This window comes from Dysidea avara, chromosome 5 (genome assembly GCF_963678975.1).
Source record: "Dysidea avara chromosome 5, odDysAvar1.4, whole genome shotgun sequence".
Taxonomy (NCBI): Eukaryota; Metazoa; Porifera; class Demospongiae; order Dictyoceratida; family Dysideidae; genus Dysidea; species Dysidea avara.
Window position 1 is genome coordinate 24,966,599 of NC_089276.1, and position 18,521 is coordinate 24,985,119.

General features: G+C 37.2%; 2 protein-coding genes across 4 annotated transcripts in view; one reads left to right on the top strand and one right to left on the bottom strand.

Annotated features, from left to right (window-relative positions):
- The window catches only part of LOC136256668 (kinesin-like protein KIF2A), a 25,955-nt gene extending 17,076 nt beyond the window's left edge, over window positions 1–8,879 (bottom strand). The window contains exons 1-13 of one of the 3 annotated variants that reach the window (XM_066049646.1): window positions 8,740–8,879; window positions 8,525–8,667; window positions 7,772–7,866; window positions 7,589–7,720; window positions 7,466–7,517; window positions 5,653–5,766; window positions 5,006–5,069; window positions 4,678–4,714; window positions 4,568–4,614; window positions 1,188–1,236; window positions 1,080–1,134; window positions 590–704; window positions 446–493 (exon numbers count right to left, since the gene is read on the bottom strand). In XM_066049646.1, the coding sequence (XP_065905718.1) occupies window positions 446–493; window positions 590–704; window positions 1,080–1,134; window positions 1,188–1,236; window positions 4,568–4,614; window positions 4,678–4,714; window positions 5,006–5,069; window positions 5,653–5,766; window positions 7,466–7,517; window positions 7,589–7,720; window positions 7,772–7,866; window positions 8,525–8,591 (875 nt within the window). In that variant the 5' untranslated portion in view covers window positions 8,592–8,667; window positions 8,740–8,879. Of the gene's footprint in view, window positions 1–445; window positions 494–589; window positions 705–1,079; window positions 1,135–1,187; window positions 1,237–4,567; window positions 4,615–4,677; window positions 4,715–5,005; window positions 5,070–5,652; window positions 5,767–7,465; window positions 7,518–7,588; window positions 7,721–7,771; window positions 7,867–8,524; window positions 8,689–8,739 lie in introns of all 3 variants that reach the window. The other 2 variants (XM_066049647.1, XM_066049648.1) reach the window with 2 other exon arrangements.
- Window positions 8,798–18,193, top strand: LOC136256669 (ran-binding protein 3-like). Its single transcript, XM_066049649.1, has 11 exons — window positions 8,798–8,907; window positions 9,088–9,251; window positions 9,823–9,943; window positions 10,477–10,560; window positions 11,797–11,980; window positions 12,140–12,209; window positions 15,143–15,185; window positions 15,566–15,672; window positions 16,266–16,389; window positions 16,618–16,757; window positions 17,886–18,193. The coding sequence occupies exons 1-11, from the start codon at window positions 8,865–8,867 to the stop codon at window positions 18,039–18,041; spliced, it is 1,236 nt and encodes a 411-aa protein (XP_065905721.1). The 5' UTR covers window positions 8,798–8,864; the 3' UTR covers window positions 18,042–18,193.
- The last annotated feature ends 328 nt before the right edge of the window (window positions 18,194–18,521 follow it).

Genomic DNA, 18,521 nt, shown 5'->3' on the forward strand with positions numbered 1-18,521 from the left:
ACCACCCCTTTTGGTCAAGCACAAATGACTTGAGATACGTACTCTAATACAGCAGTCACCCTAATAGAACAGTCACATGTTCAACAAAAAAAAACTAGTATATTAAATTTTAAAATGGAGTAGGGATCCAAGCGATAAAAAGTAGTGAAACAAGAGATAAACAATGGTAGCTATTACAGCATAGCTCAGTGGGAAATCCCTACTTTGGCATTAAATCCCTACTTTGGCATTGAACACAAAATAATCGTTCTACCATACCAAAGTAGGGATTTCCCACTGAGCTATGCTGTAATAGCTACCATTGTTCATCTCCTGTTTCACTACTTATTGCTTGGATCCCTGCTTCATTTTTAAATTTATAATTTTTAATATATACTATATACACATGCATATGTACATTCCATGTACATGCCAATTAACACAAACCTCATGTTAACTTAATTACCTGTACACAGTTTCGTTATTGACAGTCTCATCAAATGCATAATCAAATCTGTAATGAAATCATATTAACAAAAAAAGTCATAGCATGTGCAGCATACGTATAGCAATGCAATATTATATTCAGTACACATATAACAGACATTACCTAAATGAATGGTTCTCCAAGTACTTCGTAAGGTCCACTTTCAGTTTAGGTTCATGTACTATAGAAGTACAGCCATCTGGTATGGTAATAACATCAAGGTCCTTTTTATTCAATTCTGCAAATCACAAACTTGTTAAACTTGTAAATGCTACACATACCATATAGCCTAATATTTCAAGTTTTTTTTTTTTTTTATTATTATTATTTTTTTTTGTGGTTTTGAGGGTTACCAGCAAAAATTCTTTCCTTAACCTTCTCATAGTCCAATACGTTTTGGAATTGTTTACAAATCCATGAAAAATTTACCTAAAAATTATACCCTTTGAAATATTTAGGCTATACAGTATATAGCAGTAACCATACAGCAACATGCATGGTACAGGTAAATTGCCACATGCATGTCTACACAATAATTATTTCGAGCAGGGATGCATGATAGCACCAAATTCACTCAAACACTGGCAAAGATACATGTACATGTATATTGCACCTTTCTTATTAAGTGGTCTTTTTCGTACACATACACATATCTTGTCATGAGTAGCCTACAAAGATAGACCAGATAGTTACAACATTATACTATGTAAGGGACACTTACTGATGGAACATAGCTGTAGTCTATTTGATCCAAACCTCGTCTGTATTCTCTGAAAAAAGAACAAAGTGCGTATCATGATTATTATTGTGCAAGTGCAATGTACAGATGTAATCCAATGCACTTATATGAATATGTCAACATGCACAGTTGACAAGTATGGTACTTCTTGATACTGCAACTGTTTTACTGTGTTTATAATCTAATCCAGATTAACACAGAACGTGTTACATATTCACTGTTACAAACATGTTGTCTGCACACTAACATTTACAGTAACATGCACAGTGTGCATGCACAACCCTGCAATAGTCATGTTACGTTAAATATGCATGGAAGGTGCATGTAACATATGTGTAACGTACCCCAAACCTATTGTACCCTGTATCTTATGATAGCCTCTGGCTACATAATCTGTTATAGCAATTCAGTGCTATAAAAAAGCTACTAACAAGGGTTGTTACTAGTGGTGTGCGATATCAGGATTTTTATTTCGATATGATATCGATACGATATTAAGGTAAATATCAAAATTTCGATACGATTTTCAATAATTTTTAATTGTGTGGGTGGTGTAATTGCGTGGGCGGCCGATATTTATAAATATGCTTGAAATACAATTTACACATAAATTATTGTATAAAACTAATAATAAGCCTAGAAAACTGGTAGACAAGTTTTTTAAAGTGGCTAGATAGTACAGAACCAACCTTATTTCTAGTGTGATTGCGCAATCACACATTAAATGCTGTAGATTTATCGAAATATTCTTCGATAATTATCGCAAAATATTACCTTTTCGATAAATATCGAAATCTGCTAAAGCAGTATCAAAAATCAATACGATAACGATATCGACAAAATTATCGCAGAATCGATATTTTTCGATATATCGCACATCACTAGTTGTTACTTGTAGAAAGTGTAAAGCCAGAGCAATATGCAATCACATGGGGAATGTTATATATGTAATAGTTATACCACGGGCACAAATGCTTTAAAGCACGAGTGCCCATGGTATACTGTAGCTAATATGTTCTACTTTAGCATGTAGACCCACCTAATTGGCTAAATCCTTCAGCTGTTATACACCTCTCTTATATAGGGAACCAAGTAAGCTGTGATTGTGGGATTGAATTTTGCCACACTGCCTTAACGAGATATATGCACCAGTGCATTAACTTGAGATATTACACACCTAATAATAGTGCACACTATATATCCAGAAATCATTAGATTTCTTTGATGCTATACTCCTCTCTCTTATATAGGGAATCAAGCAAGCTGTTGTTGTGGGATTGAATTCTGCTAAACAACCTGTGATTGTGGGATTCAATTTTAATACATCAACAGTAGTTTGTTTTTTACTTTTGTAAATGTAGCAATTAAAGTAACATAATTAACACTGGTCTATTAAAATTGCTATATTAGTAAAAATAAAATCAAACTACTGTTTGATATATTAAAATTGAATCCCACAATCACAGGTTGTTTAGCAGAATTCAATCCCACAATCACAGCTTGCTTGATTTCCTATATAAGAGAAGAGGATAACAGTACAACATCAAAGAAATCTGATGATTTCTGGATATAGTGTGTACTCTTATTAGGTGTGCAATGTCTCAAGTTAAGCACACTGGTGCATATATCTTGTTAAGGCAGTGTGTAATGAGATAATTATATGCACTGCTTTAACAAGATACATGCACTGGTAGCAGTGCATATATCTTGTTAAATACACTGTATATCTTGTTAACATTTTGAGTCGGTGCGATATGTGATATATATGCACTGGCTTTCCTTTGATCTGAGGTATGAAAATGGTACATATACATGTAATATAATATATATGTTAAAGTTCGGCCTCTCGCCTCGTACTTTATTTTTCATATAGCACGAGCAAGGCTATGCTTCAAATTATTTATGGAACTTTCTACTCGTGTAGCTTCACCATACACTAGAACTCGTAATTAACACGCATTGCACGAACTATTAGCAGCCTGAACACACACAAACCAGTTTAACAAAGTAACTCACACGTAGTTCACTATAGTTTGGCATGGTAAACGTTCATTGCGTCCTTTGGCAGGTTTAGCTTGCAGCCCACAATCGATTCTATTGTGAGTCACATGGTAAAGTATTTCCAAGGACTTGTCCGTTTACATTAACAAACGTAACAGCAACGTTACCTCCTCCCACCCATCATCGAAGCATTTAGGTACAGTGTATGTCTATAAAAGCAATCCAGTGGTAGAACTCGTACTGGCTGGAGTGATTGATCACTCAGCGCGGCGAGGCTATCAGCCTTCACCGGCTTGGGTGATTAGTCATACTGGCGCGAGCCCAGTAGGCTATTAGGCTACACTAAGGCACGTGGGCAACTGTGCCCACAAAGAGTGCTTTATTGAACGAATAAAGCACTCTTTGCGGTGTAATAAAACACTCTTTGTGGTTGATGAAGCAGTTGGCCAGCTGAGAGTGTACTTTATGAAATTTAAAGCACACCTTTTCCTTTGATCTTGCCCACGTAAAGTTCTATAAGTATTAGATAAAGCACTGCCACGAGTGCTATACGGGAAATATAGCATGAAAAGAGTGGGCGAGAGACAAATATAGCATGAGGCGAAGTTGAGTGCTACATTTTGTCTCGAGACCACTAGTGCTCTGAGTGCTATATTTCCCGTATAGCACAAGCAAAAGGCAGTGCTTTATCTGGTATAGAAAACTGTCAACTTGAGGTATACACAAGATACACAAAACAATTAGAAACTCACGGAGGAGTGTTATCATCGGTAGAATAGGCACTGTGCCTGTGTTTCGCCTACATTGCACTGTGCTGCGCCTTCATTAGTCGTTTTGTGAGTCTAGTCTGTCTTCTCAATACCAATAGTTTTTGATTGTGGTGCTTTAATAAGCATACAGTATTTCCATGATATTCCTAGGACTCGTCCATTTATGTGAGCAAAACATACTAAGAACGTTCACTGCTGCTGACCACAAGCAACCATCATCGAAATCTTCAAGTGTGTCTATAAATTAAATCCAGTGGTTTTGTTCTTACTGGTTGGGTTGACTAGTCAGCCAGCACAGTCAGGCTATCAGCCTACACTGGCTTGGTTGTACTGGCCAGAAATGAGCGATTACTCACTCAAAGTAGGCTATCAGCCTACAAAATAGACCTGGCAGTTCTATAACTACCTGATATAGAACTGTGGTCTATTAAAGTGTTCTAAAACTGCCCAATATAGAACACTTGGGTGTTTATGGTGAATATAGAACACTTTTTTTGCTTTGATCCTCCCACGCAAAGTTCTTTATATACACACATACTGTATATACACGTACAGCGTAATTACATGACTACACTGTATAAGAATACCTACCTGATCATTTTTAAAAACTCCCAATTTGGATGCCCTCGGTCAACATCCTAACAAGAACAACAAACACATATGGCTCTAATGCATATACACTGCACAACAGCAATGCTTACCCCTAGCCTCTGTTGCAAATTTTCAGCAGCTTTTGCTCTAAAAAAACATAAAAAGCAATATTCAGTGTACATAGAGCAATTGTGTTGTAAGAGCTCAGCAAATTTTTTGGCAATAGCTAAGGATTGTACTGCATGCTGGCCTACACAATATGACAGGCAATGAGCTTTTGAAAATGTACATATACATATTACTTTCACTACTTACAAGACAAATATACAATGTGTGTTACACCATGTGTTTGAATTACGTCATCCATAAAAGAAAAATGGCTCTATATCTTGTATCTCTGAGTATATATAGAGTGCATTATTTGAAGTATATATGTACCTCCGATCATCACGATTTTTCTTCAATCTCTCCACTTCTTTGACACAGTTTGATTTTCTTCTGTCTACAAATAACACAAACACACAAGCATATACTCTTTTCCTAACCTGACCAGTTATAATACTCTATAATTTAAAATTACGCTGTGGATATTTGTCCGGCAGCCGGACGCTATTTCTGTTTGATATCTGTCTGGCAATGTCACACATAACTTGAGTATCAATCACACTAGGGTTGGCTCGGCTTCAAAGCTGGGATGCTCAGTTTGCTCACTCCAACCCTAGCTTGCCTTGAACTTACCTAAAAACTTGCCTTCATACAGACAGTGAAAGTCATCATAATGCTTAACAAGCAAGCGTCAAGTTAGCGTTAGGGTCGGGTTCAGCTTTCTTCACTGGGTATTCTTCTTATATAGGTTTCTTTTTGAATGACGTATATAAGGTAGAAACTAAGGGAGGTGGGAAGCTGGGAGCCACATATAGCTCAGTGGTTACGACCCTGGATCATGCATTGGAGGTACTGGGTTCAATTCTTAGTCAGGATTTTTAATTAATTTTTTTCATTTTTGAGGACCCGTTTTGTCAAAGTTTTTTTTCTATTCACATGACTGCCAGACAGATATCCACTGCATTAAAATTATGACCTACCAGGAGCTTTCTCCACAGTAGTAATAGGATCTTGTGGAGCACTCTTCTTCACATTACTAGCCACAGTAGACTTGCTGGAAAGCTGGGATGACACGGGACGTAGAGGTGCTGATGCTACACATAAATATATGCACAGAAATGATGATAATGATATTGTATACATAGCTCATTAATTGTAAAAAGACATGGTTACAATAATCAGGAGTGCATAAGCATGCACTTATGTATACGTAAGTGTGCATGGCCATAGATTATGTGAGTATTGCAGTTTACCTAACAACGACAATTTTGCTGCTGCTATTAATGACCATGGTTCTGTTTTCGTGTAATTTGTTGATCATCTTTTTTTTTTGATTTAATTATTTGTCTTATATAGTTGTTGCACTTACAGTATATCCACATGTTTTGTTTTGTATTCATTTCCATTCTCTGTATCCATGTGTTAGGTTATATATATATATATATATATATATATATATATATATGTGTGTGTGTGTGTGTGTGTGTGTGTGTGACTGGATCTGCAAAAACCACTCTTATCGCCCAAGTCAGGAAGTTTGATTTTTTTTCACACAAACACAAAGCTTAATGAATGCACTATCAAATTTCACTGTCACAGTCGACCAGAGTAAAGTGGTCTACTTTTGCTGGCTGCTTTTTTAAAGCACAGTGGCAAGCCGTACGAGTGGTCTAGAGCCTTGATGGAGCCCTGGCCAAGGCTGTGTGTAGCTGTACAGCTCTGTGGTGTTGGACAATGACCTATGCTGTAAATTTCCTTTCATTTTAGCCAGTTCTGAGCCCTGAATGACCCATAACTTGGCCTAATTCATCCCAACATATCGTTTTTCAATTTTTGAACACCATTTTCCTGCCTTCCACCCTTTTTGGAGCTTGCCTGATTTAAAAACTTAGGCCACCAATTATAGATTCCTTATTTCCTGTCACCCTCCCGCATGGTAATTTTAGAGCCGCATGCAGATTTATTTGATAGTCACATGACCTAAATATTAATACTGGCAGGTAGTTCAGTTGTGTGGCCATGTCATTGGGATGAAGACTAGGTTATTGGATAGGTGGACTCTCTGATGTAAGTTTCTGATGTTATTTAGTGCATGGCATCTTGCCTAATACTAGCAGTGAATCTCTTCAAGTAGCCATTGGTAAACTTGAGATGCGCATCAACACGAGTCTCATTCTCAATTGTTATTAATATGTAAAATATTCAAAAAAAATTGTACTGTTGAAGTTGATGGCACAGAGTCAGGCTAGTAAGTACAGTACTATAGCTAGCATGTGTCACCACAAACATGGCAAACCCAGCAGCTCTATATATACGTAAATGCTCGGTTTCTGGCTGCTCAGGAATCACTGCACCACTTCAAATCTAACCTTCTAGAGGTTCGAATCTTAGTAAAGTCTTTCTAATTACAATTAACCTTGAATCTAGCTCTCTTGAATGTAAGAGAAAAAAAAAGCAATTTGGAGTTAATGGGCTCGATCCCTTTAATATCCTTGATAATAAATAATAGATTTTAACAATATAATAAATAATAGCCGCCCGCCTGCATGGTATTTTCTGTCTGACTAAGATGGGAAACTAGGAATTTACAATTGTTGGCCTTTTGTGGAAGTTTTACAAAAAAAGTTGATACAAACCAGGTACATATGTACTAAGATTCAAAATTATACAGGTGGAACTTTAAGGGGACAAAAAATGAAGTATTTTGAGACGAATCATCATTTACTGTATAATCATGTGAAAACTGTACTTTCTGCATGGTATGGTAAAAGCTACACTGTACAAATGTCATACCTTTTGAAATGGGATGATCAATTTGCCGATTGAGCTCAGCTAAGCTCTTAGGCTACAAATACAGGTAAAGGTAACAGAGTCATTTCAAAATGATAGTGAATACAGAACCACACATACAAGTACCTTTGGTAAACCAGAAGCACCAGCAGGTGAATAAAATGTTTTTCTGTCATCATTTTTTTTGGCAGATGGTGGTGCATTATCCGGAGTGTCCAACAGTTGAGGATTAAGGGAAAAAAGTTGTGGAAAGTCAATCTATAAATCATCAAAATAATGATATTCTTACTACAGAATACTAATATTTACTTCTTTTCCTTTAGTATCCTTGCCTTCAAACCACTCCACCGATACAAATCTTTTATCAGCATCAACTCCACTAATGCAGGCTGCATGTATCCGACCTGTGTTAACACAGTATACCATCATCAATTAATAACTGTGACTTGCTCAGTGAAAACCTGGCTATTATAATTGTAGGAAAAAACACATACTACAAAAATAATTTTATTATTGTAGCAAGAAAACATTTTATGTTTTCTTCCTCATGGAGAGCAAGAAAACATTTATTTTCACATAGTTTATTATACTCATGACATTTCTATATAGTCACTGTACAAGGCTGAAATTTTAATAGCCCATTTGACAACAAGAAGTCATATAATGCAAACTAGCATATATTCTTACTACTATTGCAAATACTTGATGTGAGTATAATATTTCTCACAGGTCTTAAAAGGGTATGTTGTAATAATATGCTGTAGTCATTTATGTTAATAACATATAGGAACAGTATTAATACGATGTTGATTCATTTTCAAAGCATTGATTTTTAGGCTTTGTAATGCAATAGCAAGGAAAATATAGGTGGGTGGGCATTAAATCAATAATTACGGTAACCATGGCAACACAACAATGCACACTTAAAAAGCAAGCACACACAACGCGATATAACTAAACGAGTATGGCGTATTTCTGCATTTACAATGTACGGAAAATATACGTTGCGGTGTACCCTACAAAAGGATCCTCAATTAGCAATACTATAACACCCTTCCTTACCATCGGAACGCTTTATGTTAACGTTTCCACCAACTCGGATATTTCTTAAATCCATTCCAAGATCCATCCTTTACAATGTAACAGAGAAAATCATACATTGAAGGTCGAAGAGTGGCGTATTATTGAACGTATAATATAGACACCTACACAATCAGAAACAAACACTACCATCCAGAAGGTCCCATGTAGTCAAAACAGTCTATCCTTTCACTTACTTTGTTTCACACAACTACTCTGTTGTCGACACTGGCTACCCCTGGGTCTCCCTAAAATTTGAAATTTCCCCAGATTTTGGCGCACGCGTGATAATATTTAAACTATGATTTAAGCAATTTTTAAAATGACGGAGGAAAAGTCGGCAGATACTATTACTAAAGAGGAAAGTAAGGATAACTTTGTTACACCCTCTTCGTTAGTTTTTAAATTAGTATACAATTAGTGACTTCATTCATCTTTTTAATGCACACCATGGCTAGCTCGAATTGTAGTTTCCATTAGCCTTTTTTACTGTACACGTTGCCTATACAAACGTCTATACAGTGCATGTGTTGGTAATGTTGCAGAAGACTCAGTCAAAGATGATGCACCTCCAACAATAAAGAGAGACTCTACTATGACTAAAACAGCTGAAGAAGGTAGAGCATACGTAGGAGAAGAAACAAGGGAGAAAACTAGAGGCATGACATCTAGCACAGAGAGTAGCACACCTACTATTGCTGGCATTAAGGTATTTTATCACTGGATCATGTAATTTTCATTGTGCACAACAAGTAGTTTGGACAGGAAATATTTGCACTTGAAATACGTGTATAATTAATACCTGGGAAATTATACTGTTGTCACTATTAGAAATTTTCACATGTTGCACATCTGACAAAGACAAGTTTATTGAACCAAGAAGATGTGTTGTATATATGACTATGAAAGTGTGAAATTGCTTGTGCATATTTAAATTTGTTATGCTTAACTGAATGTAATGCTACTACATAGTAGTCAGATTGTACGTTTGTGAAAAGACTTTGCCTAGTTATTGGATCATCACATGAGACACCAAGCAGTTACTTGAGAGATCACTGAATGGCTGCAACTATTGCTGTAGGCAACTCAGTAACCATTACCACTTACATCACGCTATGCCTTGCATGCAGGTTGTATCTTTGATCTGTTAGCACATCCATTCAGTTTGTGCTACATTTTTAAATTATCTTACTGCAGGGTTAGCTTATTGTAGTATGTACAATGTTTCCAGTGTATGTTATATAGAGTACATTGTGTAGATTAAATGTACTTTGTTTCAGAGACCAGCAGAGTCACCAAATAGTGATGATGAAACTGCATGTAAAGATTCCAAATTGAATTTCAAGTTTCGTCCTGCCACTTTACAGTCTGGACCAGCAAATAGCAAATATTCTAATAATGGTTAGTATTCAGCATGCAAGTAAGCATATATCCATATGTGTGTGTATCATTCTGTACCGATGGCTAGAATTTTTTTTAAACAAAATTTTCAGTACATAAAGCACTACTAGTTGAGTCTACTGTAGGTATAAAATGTCATTGGTAGAAAGTTAGAGTGAAACAACGAAAGTTTTGTTCTTCAAAAATTCCTAGTCACCTACAAGGTGATTAGAGATGGGATGATGCAGTATCGATACATTACCCCAAATATATCGGAAAAATACGTATATTTTCTCAACAACCAAAAAAAATCATACAGTAGAGTATCTCTGTGTGGTCTCTTTCTAACTTTGTGGAAATACCAACTAAATAGTTTGGTTGTAAAGTGGCATCTTCTTTTATGCCAAACATACATGTATATATTGTAAGTGTTGATATACCTGATGTATTGTGATACACTGTATTGATTATAGTAATTAGAATTGTTTACAGTATATGTCTGTGTTATTGTGATATCACATCTCTAATGTATATAATCTGCATATGCATTCCAGCTCAGGTGCAATCAGGAAGTTCAGTCAGTTCATCAGGATTTTATCTGAAACCAGCAATACTTGGTGCTCCTACTAATAGTAACAGTAAGCTTGCAATAGAGTGATTATTATATGTACAGTATATATGTTCCATGAAGCCACCTAACTTCAGAGGCAAATTTAGGGTACGCCACGGCCTTGATGTGGGAGCAGTACTGCCAATTTCTTTATATAAAAAACTCAAGCCAAAATCGATTGTGGGAATGTATTATTGGTCACATGGTGAAAATCATGCGTCCAATTTTGCATCCTACAGCACTCAGATGGAAGCGATTTGTCACCCTTGCCATCCTTTGAGCTGAGAAATGTTGGTTTATGGTGAGAACTAGTGCTATAGCATATTCACAAGTGGTTCACTGCATTTTTGAATACGGACCACACCCACTTTTCAAGTAACACAAGATAAACATTCTACAGCGAAGCTTACCCCTATAGATGTTTAGTAAATGTTGTAAACAGTCTGTACAGCGATGCAGCGGCTTTAAAATCACTTAATTGAACTTTTCTGTTATACCCTTAGAACTTGCCTGTTCATGTTAACAAAAATAGTCACAACGTTAATTGTTGCTGTCCCATAATCGAATTTCTCAAGTTGGCCTATATAATAAATTCAGTGGTCGGTCTCGTATTGATTTGGGTGATTAATCACCCATGGGTAGCCTGCAATTGCCATGGTACATATCAGTACTTTGTATCATGTGCCCTCATGATTTTCCTGATATGTGCACCCAAGCTCGAGGGCCTCGGGCCTACGTCCCCTGAGCTTGGGTATACATATCAGGCAAATCACGAGGGCCCACGATACCACTATTACATGTATGTGTTAATTTGTGCGAGTGTATGTACATGTGTTGTGTTTGGTATGTGTTTGGCACATTACATGTATCTATCAAGAATACATGTGTACGTGTATACACGTATGCTTCCATAGTCATAAAGGTTCGACTAACGTAACCTAATTAAGAAGTTCCATTCAAATCTCGTCTTTTTTCACATCACACCATAGACTTTGATGACCACAGATGTACGTACAGTAATGTGTTCTAGAAAAATATTGCTTTATAGTGATACGTACAGTATGTACAGTGTATTCAAGACAGTGATGCAAGCATGATGCATCGATACTACACTGCTTTATATTATCACGATGTATCATTGATACTTTCCCATGTGTATAGTCTATAGTACACACATGTACAGTACAAGGATACGTACATGCACGTACACACTGTATATGCATACATGAACGCAAACAATGCTTTAATTTTATCATATCTGTAGGTAGTCAGTTTAAACATTCTGCTGAGCTAAACAGTCGCCCCATCCTCACATTGGGTACTAGCAGTTCCACTGGATTGCTCTCTGGTTCTGATCAATCCAGCAACAAACCTGAGCACTCAAACCATGATAGTGCAAATGATTCCAGTAAAAAGAACATCTTTTTGCAATTCCTACCTGCATCAAGGTTTGTAACAATAATATACACTGTATATTTTATACATTATCTGCACTGATTATAAGGAGTAGTGCATGCATGGAGTTTAAGTTTCGCAATTTTTTAAATGTATGCATATATATATATATATATATATATATATACAGGTATGTACACTGTTTGCTATAGTTCATCATCACAGTCATCAACTAGTGGATTTCTCTTTGGCAGTAACCTGGAGGGCAGAGTTACAGGAAACGTATGTGTACCTTATCATGCTTGGGTGTTAGTATAATAGTTCAATTCTGGTAATGCCTATGACAGCTTGTAGTACTGTCACAATGCTAAGTTACTATCGATTAATTCATTGGGTAACCAGATGCAACTATTACGCTTTAGTGCAGGTCCCTAATTTTTAGAATTGCGTACTTGTTAGTTTGCAAATGTTGTACTATTTGTGGTTCTTATCAATTACAGAATATGTATAGTAGAGTCAAAAATTGTGGTTTCGTGACCAACCTTTTGCTAACAAAGTTTGATGGTTTAATATTGTACTATAGGGTATTTTAAACAAAATGAGCTCCTACGCCGCTTTTTAAAGTCTGGGGAAAGTTCGGTAGAGCCAAAAGTCCAAAATGGCTTCTAGTTGACATGCGCAAAAATCAAAAAATCCAATAAAGGTTCTGTTTAGACTAATTTGGGGTCAAGAAATCCATTTCTGATGTTAGTTTTGTTATTGGATGTTCTGTTATTGCAAAATTTTAGAATTTTGCTCAATAAGATGTAATGCATATAAATAGTGTGTTAAGTCTAATTCAATGACTCCAGCTCATTTGATGATTCAGGTTCAGTATCAAAATCAGATTCATGTGCAGCTTCAGATTCATGTGCAGCTTCAGATTCATGTGCAGCTTCAGATTCATGTGCAGCTTCAGATTCATGTGCAGCTTCAGATTCATGTGCAGCTTCAGATTCATGTGCAGCTTCAGATTCAGCTCTGAATTGGCTGCAGCCTTCCTGTTGTTGCACTGATGGGACTGGAAGTGAAATTGGAAGGGCAGGTTTGTGTGGCACACTGGTCTGCAACAGCCATTCACCAATCATGACCTATAGGAGAGAGATGTCTTCTCAAGCCAGGGTGGCACTGAACATAGGCTAAAAAGTTGGCACATTTGATATGATGCTCAAGATTATCATCATCAGGAAACAAACGCATCGAAGATTTTCTTTTGTTTTTTCCACTTGGTTGCACTGGGCTAGATTCAGAAAAGAATTTCGTGTGTCTCCATAGATGTAGTGGATAACAAAAGACTTCAGGTCATTCAAGACATCATCACTCAGCAGAAGGCCTTCTCTACACTTTGAGATGAGGCTACGGACCTCAGTACTTTTGTCCGTGGCTGTGCCCAGAAAAACAGCTGTTGGCATCACAGCCAGTCAAGACATGAAAAGGTATAAGAGATTTGGCAAAATCTTCAATACACATGCCTCTGCAGAAAAAAAACTGCTTCTTAGAGGTATTATGATACCTGGAATGTCATGCGAAATGGCTGCAGCCTGAATGTACACATCTGTGTCTTCTACATCAATTACTATGAGATTGCTATAGCCAGGAGATATCGATCTTAGAGCTGCATAAACAGATAGCATAATTGTGTCAGCCTCACCCTGGCTAAAACTCAACCTTTCTTTGGAGTCACTAGTTGACAGGCTCTCACAGTCTTCACCCACTGAGTAGACTAGTTCCTGACTGATAGACCTAGACAGTTCTGAGACCTGATGAGTTTTGATTAGAGCCTGGAGGCGCCTCTTGTTGCCAGCAGTGCAGAGAATTGTCTTGAATTTGCAGGCCATGGGAAACAGATCAGCTGGCTTCATATATACAGTACATTGGGTATGGGACCTTGACCCTGAATGCACAATTCATGCTCATCATCTTTGATGGACTCAGGGGATCATTGATGCAGATGATGGTGGTGACACTGACATGCTGTGCCAGGATCACAGACCCTATTTTGTTGGTGTAGTCACCCCAAGTGTATGGAGACCCATCACACTTGACCTGTACGTGATGCTAGGTGCTACATCATGTCTACTATTGCTGCGTAGGAGTTTACATCAAGGGGCTGTAATGCTAACTTCTGCAGAAGTTTGCTCTTTTGAGTCTTTCTGAAAGTACCATTGGTATTGAACAGTGTATGATGTTTCATGAGCTCAGGTAGAGACAGTAGACCACTGACATCAACACAGATACTAGTGTCCTGCTATCCATTTCTCTTTGTTTTATTTTTAGTGTCTTTTCAGAGACTTTTCTTGTTGGAATCCCTGTAAAGGTGAGATGCGAATTACATTTTATGCGATCATGGATGGACTTTTCTTTAGAATAGATGCACTCATCCATGAAAATTTATATTGGCTGGGTCTCCCCATCTTGCTTGGCCTTCTTGAAGTCTCAAATGAGCTCAGATGTAGCTGGAATAGCTAATTGTAAGGTTCTTAGAGCAGGTGATGCTGGATCAAATGGAAAGCAATGTTGAAGCATGATGTTAGATCTTGTACAGCTTGCCCATCTCTGCGCATACATGCTGGAGTATATTCCTCGTACTTTTGAGAGAGTTGTTTTCTATTTACCTGAGCAGCTTGAATTTGACCAGTGTTGTTGACAATTTTTGGTATCACCCATTAATTGCTTCTCATTGCAAAGATTTGACAGTCAGCTAGTTTTAGTCAGCTACACCACCTGTAACTCTGTCAAGGGGGTTGTGCACTGTCAAGAAAGGTACTGCTGACTGTGGAGCTGAAAGAACAAGGCTTAATCACTGTAAACAGCTAGCTAGTTGTTTGTTCCGGTAGCTACCAAACTTAAATTTCTTGGTTATAGGAACATTCGATCACAAAAATAACATCAGAAACGGATTCCTTGACCCCAAATTAATCTAAAAGAACCTTTATTTGAATTTTTATCATTATTTTATTTTTGCACATGTCAGCTACACTGTAGTAGCCATTTTAGACTTTTGGCTCTACTGAACTTTCCCCAGACTTCAAAAAGAAAGCAGCGTGGGAGCTCCTTTTGTTTAAAATACTCTAAAGTACAATATGAAACCGTCAAACTTTATTAGCCAGAGGTTGGTCACGAAACCACAGTTTTTGACCCTACTATGTAGAGCTGTTCAACTATTCATTTTGTAGACTGAACAAGTAAACCAAGAAAGTGATAAAACTGATAAAGAAGGTACAGTATATGTCCTCAGAATACAGGGGAATATCTATAGGTACTGCATGGTCACTTGACAATAGTTTTATATACTTAGTAGTAGTGTTGTACTTACACTGTTCCCATAGTGATCTTGCTGTTTTGTGACTTTGAGTGTATTGATACGATGATGATATGGCAATTGTGTGGGGTTCAGATATGTATTTTATAATTAAGTGGCAATGCAAGTAGAAACCATTTAGACCCACAATATACATACACCTGCAGTGTAATAACTTTGTTCAGGCTGTAAAATTGAATTTTGGTCTATTAAGGCTGTATCCTCATGTGCTTGTCGAAGTGTACAGTATGGTAATTGCTGTGGCAGTGTGTAATTCAGTTCTTTTTACTACCTGTAGATGGTCCTTCTAACTCTAACAGTGTTGTGTTTGGTGGTCCAGCACCAACAGCACTTCCAGAAATAGAGAGAATCACTGGAGAAGAAAAGGAAGAGAATGTGTTGCAAGTATGTAGTACTGTATTGTACATTAAATATTATCAAGTATAGTAGTTGTGCACAGGGACAGCGGAGAAAGGGGGCTGTAGCCCCTGTCAAAAAGATTATGGAGGGACTTAATAATATACAGTGTATAGCCCCCCTAAAATTATTGATAGCTGCCTAGTTCAATAGCATCAATAATTCGACATTCTAATAAGGCAGTCAAGATCGAGATACTCTAATAGATCAGTATTCTTCAGAGGAGCAGTGTAGCAAGCTATGTACATAGTTATGAATAAGGAGATATACAGTGTACATGTAGTTGGTGAGGGGCAGCTATTGTCAGCAGGTAGTTACCTTTTTTTTTTTTGTCTTCGACTTACAGCTAGGCTATGGCATCACTAGAACCCCCCCACCCTAAATACAGGTTTCTCTGCCACCCTGGTTGTGCACATACCAGCCTGCTACAATTGGGATTTGGTATTTGTAGTTATTTCCAATGCAATTTGCATTTTATATGGTACATTGGCCATACTGCAATTTGTAGCCTGTACTGGATGTACGTACATCAGAAGTATATTTTGGACGTAATCTCCAAGATATTATGTTTATATTTCCAGATATCATCCAAGTTATATGTGTTTGATCCAGAAACTCATTCATGGAAAGAAAGGGGTAGAGGGGAGCTGCATTTGAATGATTCGCTTCAATCGTCACCTTCAGAAATTCCACAGTCTAGAATAGGTATGCACTCTGTGTAGATACCTTGTGCATGCATAGCACAACAAGTTCATAAACATGTATGCATGATGTTAGAATTTTGGGACAATTGTTTGCAAATCAATGCATTTGAGGGTAGGCCCATTGCCACGTGTGTATGGTAAAATTGTTGATTAATTGCCCTTTACATGGGGTGTGTTGGTACCAAATTAGGAGAGATAGCGACATGTACTGTATTACTTTTCATATTAGTGATGAGGTGTTCTGGGACTTACAAAGTGTTATTAAACACTACTATTTGGCCTAACATGACATGTGAACTTGCTGATAAGAAGAGCTTACGGATCTCTGCTCAAGATACTGACTTGACAGTTAAAGTTTTTCTAATTATGGTACGTTCATTGTGTACCGTTATACGAATTATTTTGAAATTTATATTATTAACTTGTGTACTGGGATGGCTGTTTTACCCTGCATCTGATATGTGTGACTGGCTGAGCTACAAAATTCTAACTTGCTATAACTAAAATACGCATACCACATAAAAATTTGTTTCTTTGATATGCAGTCAAAGCTCGGATTCGCCCATCTGAAAATTTTGTTTTGTATTGTACACTAAAGGACATGAGAGTTATGGGTGTTTGTTTAGAGATACGTAATTTACATCTATATTTCTTTGTTGGAAATTGGAATGGCCTTCTTCATATTAGTACGACATCGAAACACAGGGTTCTACAGAATTTAGAACCCAAAAGGCCCTGTGTTGTGGTGCATGAGCGAAGCGAGGGTGCTACTACAGGGCCTGAGGGTTTCTAAATACCATAGAACCCTGTGTTTCAATGTCTAACTAATTTTAGACAGCTCATTGTTGTACATTCACTGCTGCTTCACAGCTGCTTGTGACAAGAGAAATGTAGTGTTAACAGTTCCCTGTAACTTTTGTATGTTACAGCACCTTGCTACTTGCCGTGTTTTGTATTGCCCCAGAGACAGGGATCTATTGAGACATGAACAAGGGATCTACAGGGTTTAGACACCTGTAAGTAGCCAATGAAATTCGAACATTTCACCTTGCTGTGGTCTAATAAAAATTTGTTTGCACATGGAGGAATATAGGCAAAGCATTTGCCTATTCATAGTGAACAGATTGAGTCAAGTCCCATCTTCGTACAGTATCTTGCAAGTTATCAATTGGTTAAGCACCTGTTATTAGCCATATACAGTAGTTGCAATACACATCCAACTTCTTGCTGTTCCAACTGTCCGGCACTATATATAATGTGATGTACAAGGCTGATGAAACTTTGGCGTGTATAGATAGCAGAGAAGCAATCAAACAGAATTCAAGGAATATGCAAAAACTACAGGTTTTTGAGCAGCTGGTCACATATTACAACTCAAGTAAGATCACTCCTTGAGTGCTATAGTACTAAACTGAGATATCACTAATAGAACAGTCAGTATATAAATTTGTGCTATTGCCTCTCATTGTAACATTCTGTATGCTTTGGTCCTTTTAGAGTAATCCTAAACACACCATGTCCCTCCATAAAGCTGTAATGAAGAGAATTACAAAATTATCAAGTACATTGTCATCTACGGATAAACAAGAGACAATTAAAAATGAAGAAAAGTCAAGCGTAACTTCAAACACTGAATCACCAAGTACTGGATAACTAGCTATTTACTATGCCAATGCAATATTTAGTATACATATCTATGTTATATGGTATGATTAGTTTTGTTATTCTGTTTATACTGCACTCTTTGTACAAATGTTATAAATGTACTATATAGTATAAAAGTTTGCCAAACTTTTATTAAAGTGTCCAGGATTTATGGGTAGTCTATAAAAGGATGTGGTGACCATGCTGTTGTACAGGAATATTAGGGGGTTAGGAGCTGGCATTTTGCAAGCTTCAACTGTAGAATTGGAAACTGATAGAACTTGTTCTAGTAAATCAGGCAGACCGTGAACATGAATATACTAAAAACATGCTAGATACAGAGCTATTTTTATAGTGGAAAATTTTAACTGTGCTCTACAGCAAAATTTGAGCAATAAAACTAAAAATATTCACCCACAGCTGACGGGGGGAGGGGGGGGGGGTCTGTGCCCATATACCAGTTTTATGTGACCAGTCCAACACATTAAG